Here is an 18744-nt window from a genome sequence, read left to right on the forward strand (position 1 = left end):
CCCAGACCAATTTTTCACATAGTTTGGTTATTTTGAATGTCGTAACTTTATTGAGACACCAGTAGTTACCACCTTCACTTTGTTAACCACAAATATATAGGACATTGTAAACACAGGTGCCGAGGTGGCGGGGGTCGCTGTAGTGGGATTTGAGGACGGTCGGGGGTGCGGGGAGGAGGGGTGAAGGGACACTCGGGCTTAGACAAGACCACTCAGGGGATCCTGTATGCAGCAGGCCATCCGTGAGTCATCGTATATACGTATATATGTATAGCTTTATATTATACATCCTTTTAAATATATATATATAATATATATACTATACACAGGCAGTAATGTGTCAGGGGAAGGGGCAGGGCAGCCCAGGTGGTGTTACGGATGCCACAGAGGCAGTGGGGAGTTGTTTGGATGGATGGTTTGGACTCACTGCACGAGGTGGCCTCGCTGGGCTCCTTGCCTTGCACCCGCTCTGGAGACCAAAGCCAAGACTCCTGTGGAGGCCATCCCGCTACGCTGCCTTCCCGGGTCCTCCCAGGTGCTCGCGAGGGTGTGGGGACACAAATGCCCTCCTCCCCTGAGGGAACTGCCAGGAATAACGCGGAGGGGAAGGGTGTGTAATGAGGTGATGAACTGGATGGTGGGGACAGGGGAGAACAGGGCATGGGGACGTGTCCAGAGGTTGAAGCCATAGGTAGAGGTGGGGCAAAGTTTGATCATTCCTTTGCCCTTCACAGCCCCTGCTTTCGTGAAAGTCCCTTACTTGGAGGCTTTGTAAGATAACAAGACATCAATGGGCCGTTGCGCCCAACAGGGGATCCATAATCCTCCGTAATCCAGACAAATGGCAAGGCAGGAAGAGAGCCTTCTTATCATTTTGCTTATGTAGCCTTCCCTCTGATCTCCTAATCCCTAGAGTGGGACTGATCTCACCAAAGTTTAGGGTCTAAAAGGGACATGTTCCAGCCAGCTGCCCAGGCCTTGCCTACGATCACCAGAAACAGGCAGCACCTTATCAGAAACGCCTAAGATTAGATAAGCGACCCCTTGGGTAGGTCCATTTCCTCAGCCACAGAGACGGCCATATGCCACTGGAAATTGCATTTTAAAGAGCTATGTGCAAACCAGACGAGTCCCACCCCCAGGTCTGTCACCACCAACCCTCCACTGTGAAGGCTCCGAGCACGGCAACCCGAGGAGAGTACGCCTTCTGCCATGAGCAAAGGCAACAAGTTGCCCAAGTATCTACTGTTCGTGTCCCCTGCCATACCAATGCCTTTGCGGTGACGCAAAGCAAGGAGGAAAGGGACAAAGAGATGGGCAGCAGCCCAGATGAAGCCACCTGGCTCACCTCCCATCAGTGCTGGCGCTGAGGGGGAGGCTTGTCCCACCTCAAACCCACTGGAGGCCATCAGATGGTTACGAGGGAGGCGAGCCAAAGACGATAAAGGAAAGCTTTCTCGTGAGTCACCCCCACATGATGTTTAGCCATCTATGTAGCTCTGATGGGGGAAGGGGCATGGAAGATAGACACATGCTACACCCTAAAACAGGTCCCCATGTAGACCGCCCCAACGTATGGCCTATACTTCTCCTCATGCACCTGGTCCCTCGCCCCCTCCCTGATGAGATGGGACAGGTAATGGGCAATTCCTCCCAGAAAGGACAACATATTTTTATGCTGAAGGTTGATTATTTATAGCCGCCGCCGCCTCCTCCTCCTCATGGCTTCCCCTACACACCCAAAATGAAAGCATGAAGGATGACACGGATGAGTCTGGGTGAGTACAACTAGTTTTTCTCCTCCTCCACCTCGTTATTCTTTCATTCCACTCCCCCATTAGGAGAGATGGACTGGAGGGAGCTCCCCCCACAGCCACAGACATAACAAATCTCTCTCAATAAAGTAACCCCCTCCCGAGCCTAAATATTAGGCTGATCCCACAGAAAATAAAAGAAGCCTGAGGGGCTTCCCTCTGAAAAATACCCCTCCTATGTACAGTATTGCTTTCGCTCGCAGCCACAGAGCACAGGACTTTTGCCCAGGCCCTCCTTGTATGTCTACAGGGGTGGTTGGTCCCCCTTTCCCATCATCAGCAACCACCAGCAAGGAAGGGCAAGCCATGGGGATAGCAGCCAGCAGCACAAGTCTGCAAGTGACAGGCTTGCCTCTCACCCCTGTGGAGGTCTAGCAGCTCCTGAAAGCTGGTAGGAGCAGGTAGAAACCGTGCCCACATGCAACGGAGAACAACTGTTCCCCCTTCCCTCTTGGGGTCTGCAACTCAGCATTGTCTACCCCTTCTCTACTGCTGTGGGGCAGCTGGAGAGTAGTGCTAGGAGGACTGGTGATGTGGGTGAAGGAAGGCTCAGTGTCCTCCAGATGAGATGTTTGCACAACCACAGGCCATGCCTGCGTCTGATCCTCTTGGCTCCAAGGGATGCTACAGGGAATGGGCCAAACGCTCAGGTGAAGCACCTGTGGATGCTAGATCTGCTCCTGATCTCTGCTACTTGGGTCAATGTTGCATGGACCACGGCGGCTGCTCAGGGGATAGAGCTCCTCAAGACATACCCCACTGCTTGTGCTCTGAGAGGTCTGTGCTGAAAATTGCCCATCTGGCTATTGCTCGGTTATTTCCCTTTAGGCACAGACGTTAATTTTATCCCGGAATAAATAGTGTGCTTCCGGAGCTGTGTCTTGACTTGAAGCAAAATCACGAGGAGTGTGGAGTAATGTCCATACGAGCTCTATCCGAGAGGCACTACTGCCACCTAGGTGAGGTTTTAAAGACATACCAGATGCTGCAGAAGGAGCACTAAGGTATAATATATTCAAAGTACAGCAGGACCAGCATTCAGAGAGCCCAGCCCGGCACAAACCAACTTTGCAAGGATGGAGGAAATTCTCCCCTTGCTGTGCTGACCGCCCCATCCGAGTGAGAGATGAAGCCCACCTACGGACCCTCCACTGCTTGGCAGCCGCACAGTGTGACGGCAGCCACGTTTCTTTCTAGGGGGTCCTGCTCCATTCCCGTGTGCTCGAGGTGGTGCCAGCGAGAGGCTTTGCACTCTGCTACCAGAGGAAGGGAGGAGGATGCAGCAGCACACTGAGGAGCTTTCTTCTCCTCCTCCTGCCCAGGGTGAAACGGCAAGCAGACGAGGGGAAACATACCTCCATCTTAACCCAAAGGGAAGGAACAGCTCTCACAGCGCTGCCCCTCTGCTCTGCTCTCTCAAGCCCCTTGCTTTCATCTACAGCAAAATCTACAAAAAGCTGCAGTTTTTTGATTGTACCTGCAAATACTCCTCTTTCCCTTCCCATTTTCTCTCTTTGCACTCCCTCCCCTCTCCCGCTTCTCCCCAAACCCTCACAAAATAAAGCATTTCCCCACTCACACGGAAGGGCACCCTTGCCCCCCAAGCAGCCCCCCCCTCCACCCTCGCACGCCTGCATGCCAGCTCTCAGCCTGCCCCCCTTCCACCCTCCCCTCCCTGAGCCAACAGGCCCTCGGGCCCAATTCGGATGCTCCCGCATCTCCTGCAGCATGGAGCAACATCGCCTCGCCTAGGAACGCCTCTTCCCTTCCACCTCCAGCATCTTTCCCCCCTGCCCCACTGATGGAGGGAGAGGAGGGAAGGGGGGACCTCCCTCGGTGACAGATTTTGGGACATGTTGGTGCTGGCCGGTAGTTCTAGGGGGTAGAGAGGGAAGAGGCGATGGGGAACCCTTTTTCTTTTTTTTTTTAAAAACAATAAATAAAAACAGATGACCCAGAAGGCTGGAGCATAGCTGAGAGCCACCTCTTGTGCCACTACGCACGTCTGGTTTGTGCCTCGGCTTGCTGCCGGCAGTGGGAAAGGGGGCAGAAGGGAAAGGGGACGGGGAAGGGGCATCGGCGGCTCAGTAGTTCTGCGTTTGGTACCCCTGTGTCTCGGTGTCGAAAGCATCTGCTGGAGGAGGCTGCTGGTACGTCCCCACCGCGTCCGTAGCATCCTCCTCGTTCGTGTAGGGAGCGTAAGGCATGCCGGAGTCCTGGCTGGGGTCCATGTAGTCCTGGGAGAAGAGGGCCGAGTCGGCGCCCAGCCGGAAGCGCTGATACGCCAGGAACGCCTGGCCCACCTTGAAGGGAGGATGGGAAGAGACGGGAAGCAGAGAGGGGATGGGAGAAAGAGAAAGGGGAACGTACCGAGAGAGAGAAACAAACAAAAGGAGGGTTAGTAGTGGTTACGGGTTAGTGCGCGAAGCCTGTCCAGGTTCAGGCTGCCCTGCAGAAAGCACCAGCTCCGTGGCAAGGAGAAGAGGGACAAGCTGCAATGGGGTGGCCAGCAGGGAGCCTGGGCATGTGGCTCAGCATCTCAGACCCCAGCAGGCACGGCTCATCTTCCCAGAGCATCCCCGACAGAGGTGAGCAGTCTGGCAGGTCATGAACTGCCCCACAGGGGAGAGTTTGGGGAATGAGGGCTGGGAGTAATGGAGAAGATACAGTGGTTGGGGCAGAAGGCATCTCCTGGCTGAAATATTAGGTCTGAGCAGTCATCAGAAGAAAGGCACAAGTGTTACACAGCATTAGTTAGGGTGAGGGAGAGAAGGGGCAGAGGAGGAACATGCGAACGCCCATGATCAGAGCGTTGGAGCCAACTGCTCGACAGCCTCCTTCATCTGCACCCCTTGTCCCTACCCCCAGGCTCGCCACCAGTGAGGGGCATTATGGCAGCAAGGACGGGGAGTTGGGGAACAGCGTGTTGTATTCCTCCTGAAAAGTAATGTCTCTGAGTCGCCGGAAACCCAGAAAGGTGAGGAAGCCCTGTGAGGAGAGAGAGAGGTGTGGGGAGGAGCATCAGTGAGAAAGAACATGCCAGAGCGTTTGACTGAAATTAAAAATAAAAATAAATAAAAACAAAAACAAAACCACAAGGACCTGGGGAAGAGGATGCCTTTAGCCACTCGCAGCCCATGCATCGGGGAGGACCCTGCAGGTGGTGGGAATATCTCTCTCCAAAAGGGTCCTGGGGGACCCCTTGCATGAGCCTTGGTTCCCATCACACTTTCTGCTGGAGCTGAAGGGACGCCACTGCTTGCCTTTGGCAGCACTCAAGCAAGAGGCTTGGCCTGCGGGGTGGTCACACTGCTGCCCCTGGCCCCTGCTGCCACTTTGGCTGGTGCTCAGTGCTTGGCAGCCCCCCTCCCTAACAGCTCCGTTGCCTTTTCGGCACCCTTCCTACCTGCCCTTGCCCAACACAGGAGATAAAGCTACGAGGACTCGGTACTTTCAGACATGGGATGAAGATTGCAGGGGCTCTATTTATATTGCACACCACAGTCTGCCCAGTGAACGGGGAACAAGGGATTGCCGGGAAAGGGAAGTCTAAAAAGCCTGCACTGTCATCTTCTGAAAAAGCCATTCCCGAGTGGAGCTGCAGTCATGGGTGCAGCCTGCTTCCCCAGAGCTGGGAGGGATGTGGCTACAGCCTCTTGTGGCCACCGAGGGCTTTTCATGTGATGGGGATGAAGCAGAGAGAGTGGTGAACCCCCAGTCTGTAGCTCCCTTCTCTGCTTAGCATTGAGGAGCTGAAAGTGCAGTTAAAATCCTTTCATGCGCAGGGAAATGACGCTTGGGGAGGCTGGCTTGCACAAGGTCATTCTGGAGGTTTGTCAAGGACACTCTTGACTGGAGTCTGTGTGAAGTCTCCTTCCACATACGTTCTGGTGTCCTTGCTTCCCAGGTGTATTGGGTTTACGTGGCAAGGGTTCGGTAGCGGGGGGCCGCAGGGGTGGCCTCTGTGAGCAGAGCCCAGCGGCTGCCCCATGTCAAAGCAGAGCCAGCTCCAGCCGGCTCCAAAAGGGACCCAGTGCTAGCCAGAGCCGAGCCAGGGAGCGACGCTGGGGGGGCCTTTGGGAGAGCAGATTTAAAGAAGGGATGAAAAAACCTGCTGTGTGACAGCAGCTGGGAGAGAGGAATGAGAAATGTGAGAGAAGCAGCCCTGCAGGCACCAAGGTCAGTGCAGCAGGAGGGCAGGAGGTGCTCCAGGCACACAGCAGCAGTTCCCCTGCGGCCTGTGGAGAGGCCCCTGGTGGAGCAGGCTGTCCCCCTGCAGCCCATGGGTCCCACACGGAGCAGATCTCCACGCTGCAGCCCGTGGAGGAGCCCCCGGTGGAGCAGGTGGATGTGGCCTGGAGGAGGCTGCGGCCCATGGAGAGCCCCCGCAGGAGCAGGCCCCGGGCCAGAGCTGCAGCCCGTGGAGAGGAGCCCACGCAGGAGCAGGGGGTCTGGGGGGAGCTGCCGCCCGTGGGGGACCCGTGCTGGAGCAGTTTGCTCCTGGGGGATGGATGGACCCCGTGGGACGGAGCCATGTGGGAGCAGTGCATGAAGAGCTGCTGCCTGTGGGCAGCCCCCGCAGGCTCAGTTCAGAAGGACGGCATCCCGTGGGAGGGACCCCACGGGGAGCAGGGGCAGAGAGGGACTGTGAGGGAGCGGCGGAGACGAAGCGTCAGGGACTGACTGCAGCCCCCATTCCCCTGCACTGCTCAAGGGGAGAAGGTAGAAGAGGGTGGATGGGGGGAAGGTGTTTTTGGTTTGCTTCTAGTTCTCACTGCTCTAGCCTGTTAGCAATAGGTAATAAATCACATTAATCTTCCCATGCTGAGTCTGTCTTGCCCATGACAGCAATTGGTGAGTGATCTCCCTGTCCTTATCTCAACCCATGAGCCCGTTCCCATCATATTGTCTGCCACTGTTCTTTTTGGGACAGGGAGTGATAGAGCGGCATGGTAGAGCCTAGTTGCCCATCAGTGTGAAACCACCACGCCAGGTTCCCCTCTCAGCCACCTCTCCTCCTGCTTTTCCCTCTCTGAAGCCATGTGAACTGGGATCCCAGAGCCAGTCACCTCCCATTCCCCACAAGCTAACACACTGCAGAGGACACTTGATCCGATGTCACGGCTTCTCTACTCACCCAGGTGAAGATGGAGAAGAAGGAGAACGTGATGGCTGCTCGGGCTGCATCCCCTCCCTCGTTCATTGGGTTGTCCTCTTCTTTTGAAGCTTGCCACTGGTTGGTCAGAAAGCAGAAGCCAACGAACCACAGGAACGCCCAGAAGGCTGGGACGGACCACCACCAGCATGCCAAAGGGGAAGGGGAGAGAGATCAAGAAGGCACGTATGAGCACAACGCAAACACATCGCGTTTCTCTGGAAACTGCAACCCGACGAGACCCAGCAGTGCACTGCAGGCTGGGCCAAACTCTGGCTGTGCAGGCTTTCTAAGCCCAAGTGAGTAGGTTCACTGACAGCTAAACCGTCAAGGTGATGATAGGTGCCTGCAGAAAGTACCTCAGGGGAGTCAGCGGGAGGAGGTTTTGTTTGCTTGGGCTTGGATTGATCACAGGACCTGCATTTGGCTCTCAGTACAAGAGCAATCACCACTGCTTCACCACCCTGTCCTGCAAGGACAAGTGAAGAGCAGCTCCTTCCAAGGGAGCTGCAGGAGGAGCAGCCAGCCTGCAGTTGCACAACAACTGGCCTTTGCTTAGGTCAGCAGCGATGAAAGCCCTTATCCTGAGGAAAGGTGCTGAGATATCATCAATATCCTGCATCCCTGGGAAAGGGGTTGGGTAGCAGGGAGCTGGGCATCCAGGTTGGCATCTGGTGGGGAGGAGAAGGACTCGCCCTCTCTCCAGGAGTAACCAGATGACCGGCAGCCATGGAAATGGGCATTTGGAAGTGGCAGCCAAGCAGTGCTTCATCTGTCCCCTTCTCTGCACCATTACCTGTGTGTGGGACTGCTAGGCTAAACGTGAACAAACTTGTAAGCCACAAGCCCTCAAAAAGTTCACATGTCCGCATGAAATCCTCAACTTTTTTTTTTATGTTAAAATATATATGGTTCAAACACCTGGAGCTGGAGAAGAAGGGAGCACCGTCTCCAGACACCAACACTTGGCCTTATCAAGCATAAGCATGGGGGAGACGAGACCTGCTGATCCTAAAGGACTCCCTCAGCTATTCCTACGGAGAAGAACGAAGGCAGTGGCCAGCACTCTCCGCGGAGGAGAGCAGCACTGTGCCAGCCAGCCAGGAAGCTCACCCGAGACACCGATGTCCGAGAGCACTGCCTTCTTGCGGTCCTTGACGCTGCTGATCTGCGGGAAGTAGGCATCCAGAGCCAGGTAGAGAAGGCAGCTGAGGAAGGCGAGGACACCCACGGTAATGCCATAGTTGCAGGCGTTGCGGTTGCGGTTGAAAATGCAGTGCTCCTGCGAATCGTCCACGCGGTTCACGTACCCTTCATTGACAATGGAGCCAAACACCACGATGGAGAACACCTGGGGGGGATGGAGGTGGGAGGCACATCAGGGCAAACCCCTCTGGACCAGCACCGGGGAGCTCCCGCAAGCGCGGCTGCCCTCCACCGAAATCCCTCCGTGCTGGGCTCCCGTCCCACAGCCTCGCCTGGACGGTGGCCCCGGGGAGTTTTATTTTATTTCAGAGGATTAGCTTAAAATAGGGCACTTCTGGATGCTTTTTTTTTTTTTCATCCATTTGATCCAAACCGATGTAAAGCAGCCTCAGCCCGGAGGAAGGGTGGCTTCCCGTGGACACATGGGGAGGTGACATGGAGTGTAAATTCGGATAAGGCTTTGGTGCAGGCGCCTGCGTGCAAGAGCTACCAGCAGCAGCAATCTGCTTACTTTGCACTTTTTCTCCTACCCACTCCTTTCCCTTCTAGGAAGTCATTGTTTCCACCACGCATTTGTTCTCCAATTTTATCCATGAAGCTACTGAGCTCCTTTCCCCGTTCTCCCTCCCACAGCCTCAGCTCCTCCTGCTGACCTGCCGGGCTCCCGCTCTCCCCTCCCCCTTGCTTGGGCTTTTTTATTTATTTTAAAAAGCATTTTATCACCTCTTACAGCCATTTAGAAGATCTATCAGGATGGGTAGCTTCCCTCCTTCTCCTCTCCTCCCACTGCTGTTGCTCTATCTGCTCCCGTGCCCTGGGTCGCTGAGACCATCCACTTTTGCCTGCTCCATCTCTCAGCTCACCATGTCCCCCCCCTGCCCAGCCCATTTACTGCCAGGATCTGCTTTTGCAAGATTTCTGACTCTTGCACTCGCTGTCACCGTGGCTAATGCCAAAAGCTGATCACAGCTGCAGGAGAAGGGCCCCCATCAGCACTCCCTACCCGCCACCGCCACCGCCGCTGCGCGTTATTTTAAACCAGGTAGAATTAAGGATGAGGCCAGGTAGAAAGGCCCTAATCCGCAGCTGCCAGTTTAATCTTCGCTCACCGACTTAGCCTTTGTCACCTGCCGCAAGGCCAGCCCTCTTTGACACAGCAGGCTCACCATGGCAGAGAGGTATTTATGGCAGCCCCAGTCCTTCATCTCAACCAAACAGCTTCCCCGTGCAGCCGCAGGAGAAAGAGAGGAAGATGAAGGTGGCACTTGCAGGTTTTTCTTTGCAGGGTATCTCCAGACCCTTGGTGGATGCCCCAGACCCACATTCCAGATATCTGCTGTTTGACCAACAGCATCAAGAGCCAGAGGAACCCTGACAGCCCTCAACGGTGTCCACATTTCAGCTGCCAAGCTCTAACACGGATCTACTGACACCCGTATAATTTTTTCACTCAAAAGCTCGTAATTTGGTCCCATGTGTGTGTTGCTGATGTTGGGCGTGTTTTTGACACACAACTGCAATCTCACAAAGCTGGGAGATGGTGCTCCTAAGCATCAGGACTGTATGGGTTCTCTGAATGTTGGCAAGAGATTTTAAAGATAGGAGATAAAACAGCTGATTTCTCCTCCTCCTCCTCCTTCTTGAAAATCAAAATTGATCACACTTTGCTCAAATTGCCCATGAAAAACACAAGCCAATAAAAATCTCCTACACCCAAAGCAAAGGTCTAGTCTTCGAGATTTCAGTCTGAATGGTTTAGAAAGGCAGCAAGTCGCAGACAGTTACACACAGGGTCTTTCAGCGGGAGGTCTCCCACACGTTACCGGCAGGCTGGGCTGGCAGTACGTGCTCTATTCCTCCGACCTACCGGAGGGCCAACAGACTGCTCGAAGTGAAGTCCAGGCGCTGCCAGGGCTGCCAGTGCCACCTGAAACACCAGCCTCCTGACACTGAGGTTACAAAGCGGGTGCCTGGTTTCCTGCAGCATTAGATGGAAAGCAGGGCTTCACTTTGGAAGACGAGAAATAGCCTCAAAAGAGGCTTAGCCTGGTGTTCGTTTTTGTTTCAGGGCTCAATAATGGTGAAGTGTTGACTCCCTGAGTCAGGTCAACCCTTGCAACACCTCTGTATTGAGTCTCTGCTTGCTCATTTTGGGATGAGTGAACTTCTGCAACTGCCTCTCCCCAGAGACACCTCTGGTTACTCTGTTCCTACCATGATACACGTCTTCTTTGGGCTCTTATCTCTTTGTTTGCCGCCGACCTGGAAGGGCTCTCACCGAGCACAAGAAGCCTCAATAATAATTCCTTTTTGCATCTCTTCCTTCATACCTGCCTACATTAGCACTTCCTAAAGAAACAGTTGAGTGCACAAGACCAGAGGGACATCCCCATCCCCCTAAATTTTCCAGCAGGAGGCTGAACTGCTGAATATTTAACCCACGGCAGCTACGTCTTGGCATAGGTGGTGGGTGGAAGCTCGCTGACTTAGCAAGGCCTCTTGGAAAGACGAAGCTTTTTGTGTTTCCTTGATTTCGCAAGCTGCGCGTGTGCCAAGATAATCCAGGCGGCAGGTGCAGCATGAATGCCTGCCTGGATTATAAACAAAGCACCACGAGCCTGCGAGGAGGAAGCATTTATGTTCCCGTTGTTGGCACATCTGCACCGCTTACCAAGAAACGCCAGCCGCCTTCCTTCCCCCGTGCGTTGCTGCTCCTTGCTATCTGTAGAACTGAAGCACCCCCATTTCGTGTGGCGAGTCCCCGCTGCACAAAGCTTTGTATATAGAGACTAAGAGAATGCTCCAAAACACACGTACAGCTGGGAGGTGACTTGCAGGAGGCTGGTGCAAAGCCCTGCATCCCGATATCCCCCACAGCAGCAGAGTGCTCTTGCTGGGGACCTCTCCCCTGCTCTGCAGAGGGAGATAACTAGCTCCTTTCCTGTGCATGGTCGTGGAAACCAGGCAGGCATTTTCCTTTTGGAGTGGCCTCATTTCTTTGGCGAGGCTGTTCAAGGAACTTGACGGGGCTTAAAGTAACCAGATTTTTAGGTTGGGCAGGTTTCCTCAGGCCTCCGGGAGCAACGCTAACCAGGCAGGTGTGACATCTCTTTGGAGGTGCACGCTCATGGCATAAGCAGTAACATATTCAGCTGTTGACTAGAAAAAGGGGCAGAAAAGAGCACTTAGAGGGGATCTGGGCAAGCCGCCTGCTGCTGGGACCCTGTTTTCACTGCTCCTTTGACAGCACATCATCACGGGCTGCTGCAGTTATTTCCCTAGGTTTGTTTTAACTGAAGGGCTCTGAGGCACCTGGCGAAGCCCAGAGCTGGGCACTTTGCAAAGCTGACACAGACAGAGGAACTCGCTGGGAGACACCGAAAAAAAAATGAGCTTAATGCTAGGGCACTGCAGGACGAGACGGGGGGAGGCTGAGAGTTGTCCTGCCCTGGTTTCCCAAGGGCTGTTACAAGGGTGTGAAGGCTTACAATGGGAAAAAAAGTGCCGAGCGGACAAAAAGCTGCATCCCACCATGAAAGACCTCTTTTTTTTCCCACCAGAGATCTGCTTTGGCCAGGCACAAACTCCTGAGCATCATGTGAGGTCTCCAGCGCGCTGCCCATCCCCAGCCCCAGGCATCATGTGATGGGCCTCGGGTGCCCTGCTAGGATTTTCCTGCACCTCCTCCCAGGAATTTGTCACAACTCCTTCCCTAAAATCCCCACGAGGGCCGTATCAGGGATGAGGCTGCTTTGGCTTGCTGCAGTGCCCTCCGGCCATGGGCTCTGCTGCCCTGCCTGCTTCCTCTCCCCCTCCCCAGCCCCCTGTTTTATTCTATTAGGGAAAGGAAACGGTTTGGGGACATAATATTGCTTGCGGGACTTCAAATCAAATCCATCTCGGGCAGAATGAGGCAATAACCTCTCCTGTGCCTGATCTGGTAGCAACCAGGAATAAATCTGTTTAAAAACGCGAGGACAAGGGAGATATCAAATGCCGGCCTGGCGTAGATGAGGGGGTTTTCATTTTCGTTCAGCCGCGGTTTCTGGAAAGCTTTGGAGAGCCCTGCGCAGCCATAGATTATTATCATCATCATCATCATCATTAAATCTCCTTGTATTTAGCTCGTTTTCAAGAAAACACACGCGGCTTTTGGTACGCGTGGGACCGGCAGCTTGGAAGCAGAAGGCCTCTGTTTATCCCCCGCAGCTGGCACTGCACGGACAGCGGTGTCCTGACAAGCCCTGACCCTGGAGCATCCCCCCGTGTTGGCAGGGGGGGGCTCAGCCCTTGATTCCTCCAAAATGGGTGGCGTTAACCCCCAGCCCCTTTCCCGGGCCGCCAGCCACATGGCACCAGCTTCCCCAGGCTGAGCTGGAGCAGGTGATGCGGGGAGGGGGAGAGGCTCCACATCCCTAATTCCTGCATCCTTAATTCCTGCCGTGGGATCCGGAGCAGGCTCTCCTCCCCAGCCAGCTCTTTTTCACGCCCGGCTTGGCAGCAATTAACCCTTCTGCTGCCCAAGTTTGGGAGCCCACGGCTGCTGGGAAGCCCTCGGGGCAGCGGATGGCGAGGGAGGAAGAGGTTTCCTGGGGGCACTGCGGGAAGCTCCATCCTGTTTTACGCTCTTCCCATGGCCAAACAGCAGCTTCTGTCCCACTGCTCCTAGTGACAGCTCCCTTGGGCTGTACCCTGCCTTCTCCACGCTAGCATCCAGGTCCCTCTGTGCTTTCCTGACTGCCCCCCAGATCGCCAAGTGGCTGCTCAGCAAAGTGACCCCAAATCGCACCTTTTTCCACCAGGAAGAGTTCTCTTTTACTCAGAGCAAATTTTTTTGCTTGTATTTCAACATCGCCTTCGGTCCCTCTGTGCCGCTTCTCAGATTTTTATCTGCAGATGCCATTAACGGGTGATTTGTTCCTGCTCCAAGGTCTTTCCTGGAAATGTCACGCTGGGCACAGCACAACCTGCTGCACCCAGCCCCGAAGCACACCGTGGCTGTGCACATCCACTGCCCGTCTTTTGGCACGGCCTCACGCCCAATCCCACCGACAGCGGCCCCCAAAAGCCCCGGTGATGCTGACACACAAAGGGGACCTTGTGAGGAACCCTGCCTGGAGCTTAACTCAGAGCAGAAGTCGCTTTCCTTTTATCGCGTGCCAACACCATGCAGCCACTGGCCAAAAAACACGTGAAGGAGAGGAGGCAGAGGGCGCGAGCTGCTGCGGACCCTCGGAGCCAGGCACAACCTTCAGTGGCAGGGAGAACCTCAGGTCCTCCAAGGATGTTTGACCCTCCAGAGCACCAAAGTAACCTGAGCTGGCGGACGGACGCCCCAGAATCACTAACCTCCTTCCACAGTTCAGCATCCTCCCTTCCAAACCCATCCCATCTCTTCCTCGGCGAGGAGCAACGTAAATAACCCGCTGCCAGCCCATCCGCTCCTGACCTCGCGGCCCTTCGTCGCCGCCGCCTGAATTGGGCTGCAAGCTCCGTGGGCACGAGCCAGCTTCGCTGCCCGTTGGTAAAGTGCCATACGCACTCGGGTGTCGTAACCGTCTGCTAAAACACGGCGCGGCCCCAGCACAAGGTCATTGCCTCGGGAAGCAGCCGTAAGATGTTCTGCTCTTAATTAAAGCTCGTCACATGCAGCTGGCCAAAAGGAGTCTCCGGCTAGCCACGGGGAGCGGATGGGCCTGCAAGGCGACGAGGAGGCGAAAGGCACACAGGATCTGAGGAGGCATCAAAGCGTTTCCATTAGGTCCTGGGGTGGGAAGGGAGGACTCCTGGGAGAGCACGGCGAGGACGAGCCCTTCGTCGACAGAAGGGTTCGGCTCGCGGAGCCGGCAATACGCAGACTAAGTGCAGATGCGCTCGCCGCCTGTAAATGCACCCAGGGGAGATCAGCAGGGAAGGAGAAGCACCATTTAAACCAAAGGGCATAAGAGCACGGAAAGAAACGGGTAAAAAAACCAGCCGTGAATAGATTTGCCCTGATGGCCCTGAGCATCTCAGCATCTGAAGTCTCTCCCAGAGGGAGTGAGAAGGGCGAAACAACCACGAACCATTTTTTTTTTTTTTTGAGCAAAGTTCAGCTGATTTATGGAAGGGGCCGTACAGGCCCCTTGTGACAGCCTGAGATGGGGCTTCAACACCCGTCAGGACCCTTCTGGGACACAAGTTTTGGGGGAAAAAAGTCATGACTAAATATATGGGGGCAGCTTGTGGCTCCCTGGCTCTGGGGAGGGAGAGATGCTCAGGAGGACACACCAGGCCAAGCAGGTGGAAAAGCACAGGGAGGAACCTGTTGTTGGGGAGAAGAAAGGTGCACGCCGGGTCCCTTGCTGCCCCGCAGCAGCTCCAGCTCCTGCAATAGGACACGAGTTCCCACAGCCCCATACGGGTCCATCCCACAGCACCTGGGGTAAAGCCCAGCCTGTCCTCTGTCAAGGTCAGACCCGCAGCGATGGGGAAACACCGTGGGGTGCCAGGGAGAGGCTGGTCCCCAGGACGTGCTCCTTGCTGGGGGGACCTGGGAGCATGGGGCTGAGCTCAGAGAGCGACCCGACAGCACCTGAGACACTCTGGAGCAGAGCAGGTGCCCCCCCCCCAAAAAAATATATCCATATTTCCTGCTCTCTCTCTGCCTCACCTTTGGGAAGCCAGAACCCCGCAGTGCTCGAATGAAGTCACGAAGGAGGGAAAAAAAAAAAAAAAGGAAAGGAAAAAGAAGGCGGCAGAGAGGGAGAAAGAGGAAATTCTGTCACAGAGATTAGAAGCAGGCGAGCCTTTGTAGGTCACCCCGCGCCCATCACCCCTGGGCAGGCACGCTGCCTCTGCTCTGCCCGCTCGGGGAAGGCGTCGCGTGTCCCCCTCACCCAGCAGCAGCGCAGCGGTCACAAGCCTGGCTGTAAACAAGCCCGGACAGACTGACGGACAGACGGACAGACCACCCCCCAGCGTTAATCGCATCCCCAGCCTTCCAGCAGCTCTCCAGCCACCCTCGAGTCACGTCACCCGCAGACAGGACCCCCGCGGACGGAGGGACGGCACCCCCCGTGGCCACCTTCCCTTTAATCCCCCGCTCCCCTCGCGCCGCTTATTGCATTTTATTTTATTTTCTCATGTCAGGCAGCTCGCGCCTCCCCCTCCGGTGCGCATGTGTCCCCCGGCTCCCTCTCCCTGCCCTCCCTCCTCTGCTCCCGGCCCAGACCTCAATCTCTCCCGCGCCGGCTGCCCGCCGCAGCTCGCTCCCTTAATCCCAATGACCTTCTTGCGGGGACGCGCTGGCGTAGGGTGGGATGGGGGAAAAACGTTGCGGGGAAAAGCAGCTGGGGAGGGGTGAGAGGAAGAAGAGGAAGCACAGAGCCCCCCCCAGCAGCCCCCCAGCCGCTCGCCCAGGCACGGCCAAGCCCCGCACACCCTGCGGCATCACCCCAAAGCTCTCCCCCCGTGTGGCCCTATATCCAGGATGTACGGGGGGCGGTGTGCAGGCGCGTATGTGGATATACGTGCGTGGATGTGTTATATATGGAAATACGGACACAGGAGATGGACGCAGACACCCAAACATGCATATCGCTGGGTGTGTGTGCACGGGTACGTATGCACCGAGGCGCAGCGATGTATATCCACATATGCGCACAGCTCCACGTACACGCAGACTATAGCTAATATATATCACAACGTATATAATTGTCCTAGTGTGAATAATGGCATGTATTATGCAATCTATATCACATGCAGCGATTTAAGAGATCTAACAAATGAGAAGGATATTGTGTATATAGAGAGAGAATGAGGGTGTACATATAGATATAGATATATATATATAGGTATGTATGTGCAGGGGGAGGCGAGGACCGTGCCGGCTGCCAGCCCTGCAGCCGGGGGGGGCCTCCCCCGAGCCCGTCCCGGTCCAGCCCCGTTCCCGACCCGCTCCAGCCCCGCTCCCGTCCCGGCCTCACCCAGGAGAGGAGCCGCAGCAAGGTGTGCGGCTGCCGGAGGAAGGCCTGCGGGTCGAAGGCGCCGCCGGCTTTCCCCGCTCCGAAGGCGCCCCCGTCCATGGCGGGGCCGCGCCGAGCCGTGCCGAGCCGTGCCGAGCCGGGCAGCGCCGCGCCTGGCAGCCCGGCGGCGGCGGACACGAGCCGTGCGCGTTCACGCCGCCACCGCCGCCGCGGGGGCGCGCCGCGCGGGAGCGCTCCCCCCCCAACCTCCCCCCGCACACACACACACACGTGTTTTTTAAATTTTTCTTTATTATTATTATTATTAATATTTTTTAGGTCTATTAGTGGGAGAGGGGAGGTGGTGCAGGGAGCGAGGTCGAGGCTGCGCAGCATCCCGGGCAGCTCCCGTCTTGTGGACCCCGGCACACGTGTGCCCGCGGTACTGGCACGATCCCCCTGGGATTTCGGATTTGAGGCTCTCTGGGAGGTGCTCCCTGCAGGAGGCACCCGGCTGGCTCCAGCCTGGGAGCGCTGAGCTCACGGCAGCCCCATCCCAAGGGACCAGGATGAGGTTTGGGGATGCTCTGGGGGGGAACCTGGGGGACATCACGTCCTCCAGCAAGGTGCCCGCACCCTGGTTTCCATCCCAAAGAAGCGATTAGGTGAGAACCATCACATCACGGTGACATCCGTGGCTGCCTGGCGTTGAGGCCAGCCTGGGCACGGCCAAAGCCCAGCTTTGCTCTGCACCACGTTTCCACCAGGCAAACCTCGGGACGTCTCCGGCTCCTTATTGCTAAAAAACTGAGCTCAAAGGCTGACAAAGCAACACGACCGGCTGAACTGCTTCTGGCCCCGTTGCCTCCGGACCACACCTGTGCACAGACCCATTCTAGCAGCGAGAGAGCAGGCTGCGGACCGGTTCCGTGGGGAACGTGCTCAGCTCGCTCCGGCACCACTTCGTCCTGCCCCAGCATGAATTTGTTTTACTGGCAGTCTGTGACCCAGCCCTGCAATGCCAGAGAAGGGTGTAGGAGCTAGAGGCAAACCTAGGGGAGATAAATGAGCAATTAAAGCCCGGCCTTTGGTTGCCCAATAGCAGTAGCTGTGAGCAGCTATTGTTCCTCATCACCTTCTGAGGGGCAGGTTGGGGACAGAGAGAGGATGGACGGTCCCACTTCACATCCAGCCATGCCCAGCTCTGTTTGGGAAGATGAGCTGCATGGTCGGACCCTCAGCCCTCCAGATCATACTGATGCCCTTCCCACATTCAGGCAGGCAGTGAAACATCCTCCTCACAAAGCATCCATAAGGGACCTCCAAACAGAGCACCTTTTTTCTTTCACACTAGGTGGGTAAGTCGCCTTCCCGCACTGGACACCTTAGCTCTCAGCTACACCTGCGCAGCTGGCAGCGGGATTTGGCTCTGTAGGAAGGTGTTTGCTTCAACTATTTCATTAATGTTTGCAGTAACTAGATATGACCATAACATGCAGCCCTTCCGCTGCACCGATCAGCATCCCAGCGGTGGGAATTCAGATAGCTTCAGTGCAAGGGGGAGACGCGTGCTGTAGGGAGGAGGCGTCTGGCCCTGGGGACACTGCCAGCACAGGGCTTTGCCCTGATCTCCCCACAGTGCCAGGGGCCTCCTGGATGCTTCCAGCCAAGCTGGGCTCTTAGGTTTATCGTCCACCTTGATTCCCAATGCCGTGCCAGCTATTGGAGGCCAGGGCTCAGTGAGTACTAATCCAGCTGAAGCTGTCAGGCTGAACCCAAAACAACACGACACCTGGGCATTTTGAGCAATGCTTGGATCTGCAGGGAGCCCAGGGGCTCAGTGGGACTCCCCTGAAGTCCCAGCCTCCCAGCCCCAGCCTGTGACAAAGCGGTGGGACCTCTGCCGAGCTGGTTTTGGCTCCTACCAGTGAGCTGCCTGTGGAGCTCCCCGCTCCCTTAGCTCCTGCATCCACTGGCTAGGTGTCCTGCACCTCTCAAACATGTAAAAAATGCGAAACCCACAAACAAACTGACTTCTATTACTTTAATTAGTGACTGGTTCCTGGTGGTTTTGCCGTCTGTGTATCCTTCAGGATTAAAAAAGGAAACTCCGATGGATGCCAGGGCTCTGCTTACTGACACTGAGGGAAAGCACTACAGCCCCGCAACGAGGATCAGAGACGCTTCAGGGCACGTCTCAGCTAGAGTCGCGTGTCAAATCAGTTATCCTGCAGTGGCACTCACACAATTTCAGGTCTAGAGAAGTTTGAGAGAGTTTCTATGGTCTGGCCCTATCCGATTTCCTTGTGCCAAAGGAAGGAGAGTGAATAATTTATCTGCTGTCCTTCAGCTCCCCCCCCGTTCAGGTTTCATCTCTGCTTTGCCCCTATGCTAAAGAGATGCTTCTGTGCAAGCTCCTGCATAAGCAAGCCACGGACATGAGCAGATCCAGCATCACCCCGTGACAGAGCTTGTCTTCATGGCTTATTGGTATGCCGAGAGTGGTAGTATGTGGAGCAAGAGGAATAACGCGTGAATAACATAACTGACAAGATCTCTGACAGGTTCCACAATAAGTCTTACTTTTGGTTTCCCTGTCACAGCATAACTTTATCACTTACAT

The 18744-nt window shown here is 55.6% G+C and overlaps 1 protein-coding gene across 2 annotated transcripts; it reads right to left on the bottom strand.

Moving 5' to 3' along the window:
* Nucleotides 1-10: 10 nt before the first annotated feature.
* On the bottom strand, nucleotides 11-16362 carry SYNGR1 (synaptogyrin 1). Of its 2 annotated transcripts, none has more exons than XM_080592238.1 (4): nucleotides 16143-16362; nucleotides 8083-8320; nucleotides 6952-7097; nucleotides 11-4117 (listed from the first exon to the last, which is right to left on the bottom strand). In XM_080592238.1, the coding sequence occupies exons 1-4, from the start codon at nucleotides 16239-16241 to the stop codon at nucleotides 3899-3901; spliced, it is 702 nt and encodes a 233-aa protein (XP_080448364.1). In that variant the 5' UTR covers nucleotides 16242-16362; the 3' UTR covers nucleotides 11-3898. The 2 variants fall into 2 exon arrangements, with proteins under 2 accessions (XP_080448364.1, XP_080448365.1); XM_080592239.1 differs by having other exon boundaries at nucleotides 11-4802; nucleotides 16143-16358.
* Between the last annotated feature and the right edge of the window lie 2382 nt (nucleotides 16363-18744).

Source organism: Anser brachyrhynchus (genome assembly GCF_964034855.1).
Source record: "Anser brachyrhynchus genome assembly, chromosome: 1".
Classification (NCBI taxonomy): domain Eukaryota; kingdom Metazoa; phylum Chordata; class Aves; order Anseriformes; family Anatidae; genus Anser; species Anser brachyrhynchus.

Bases quoted from the DNA above. Each gene is read 5' to 3' on its own strand.
- SYNGR1 (XM_080592238.1), bottom strand. From the start codon at position 16,241: ATGGACGGGGGCGCCTTCGGAGCGGGGAAAGCCGGCGGCGCCTTCGAC. The intron at 8,321-16,142 runs GTGAGGCCGGGA...CATCCCCCCCAG, and splicing joins TGCTGCGGCTCCTCTCCTGG to GTGTTCTCCATCGTGGTGTT. The intron at 7,098-8,082 runs GTGAGCTTCCTG...GGTCCGTCCCAG, and splicing joins CTCGGACATCGGTGTCTCGG to CCTTCTGGGCGTTCCTGTGG.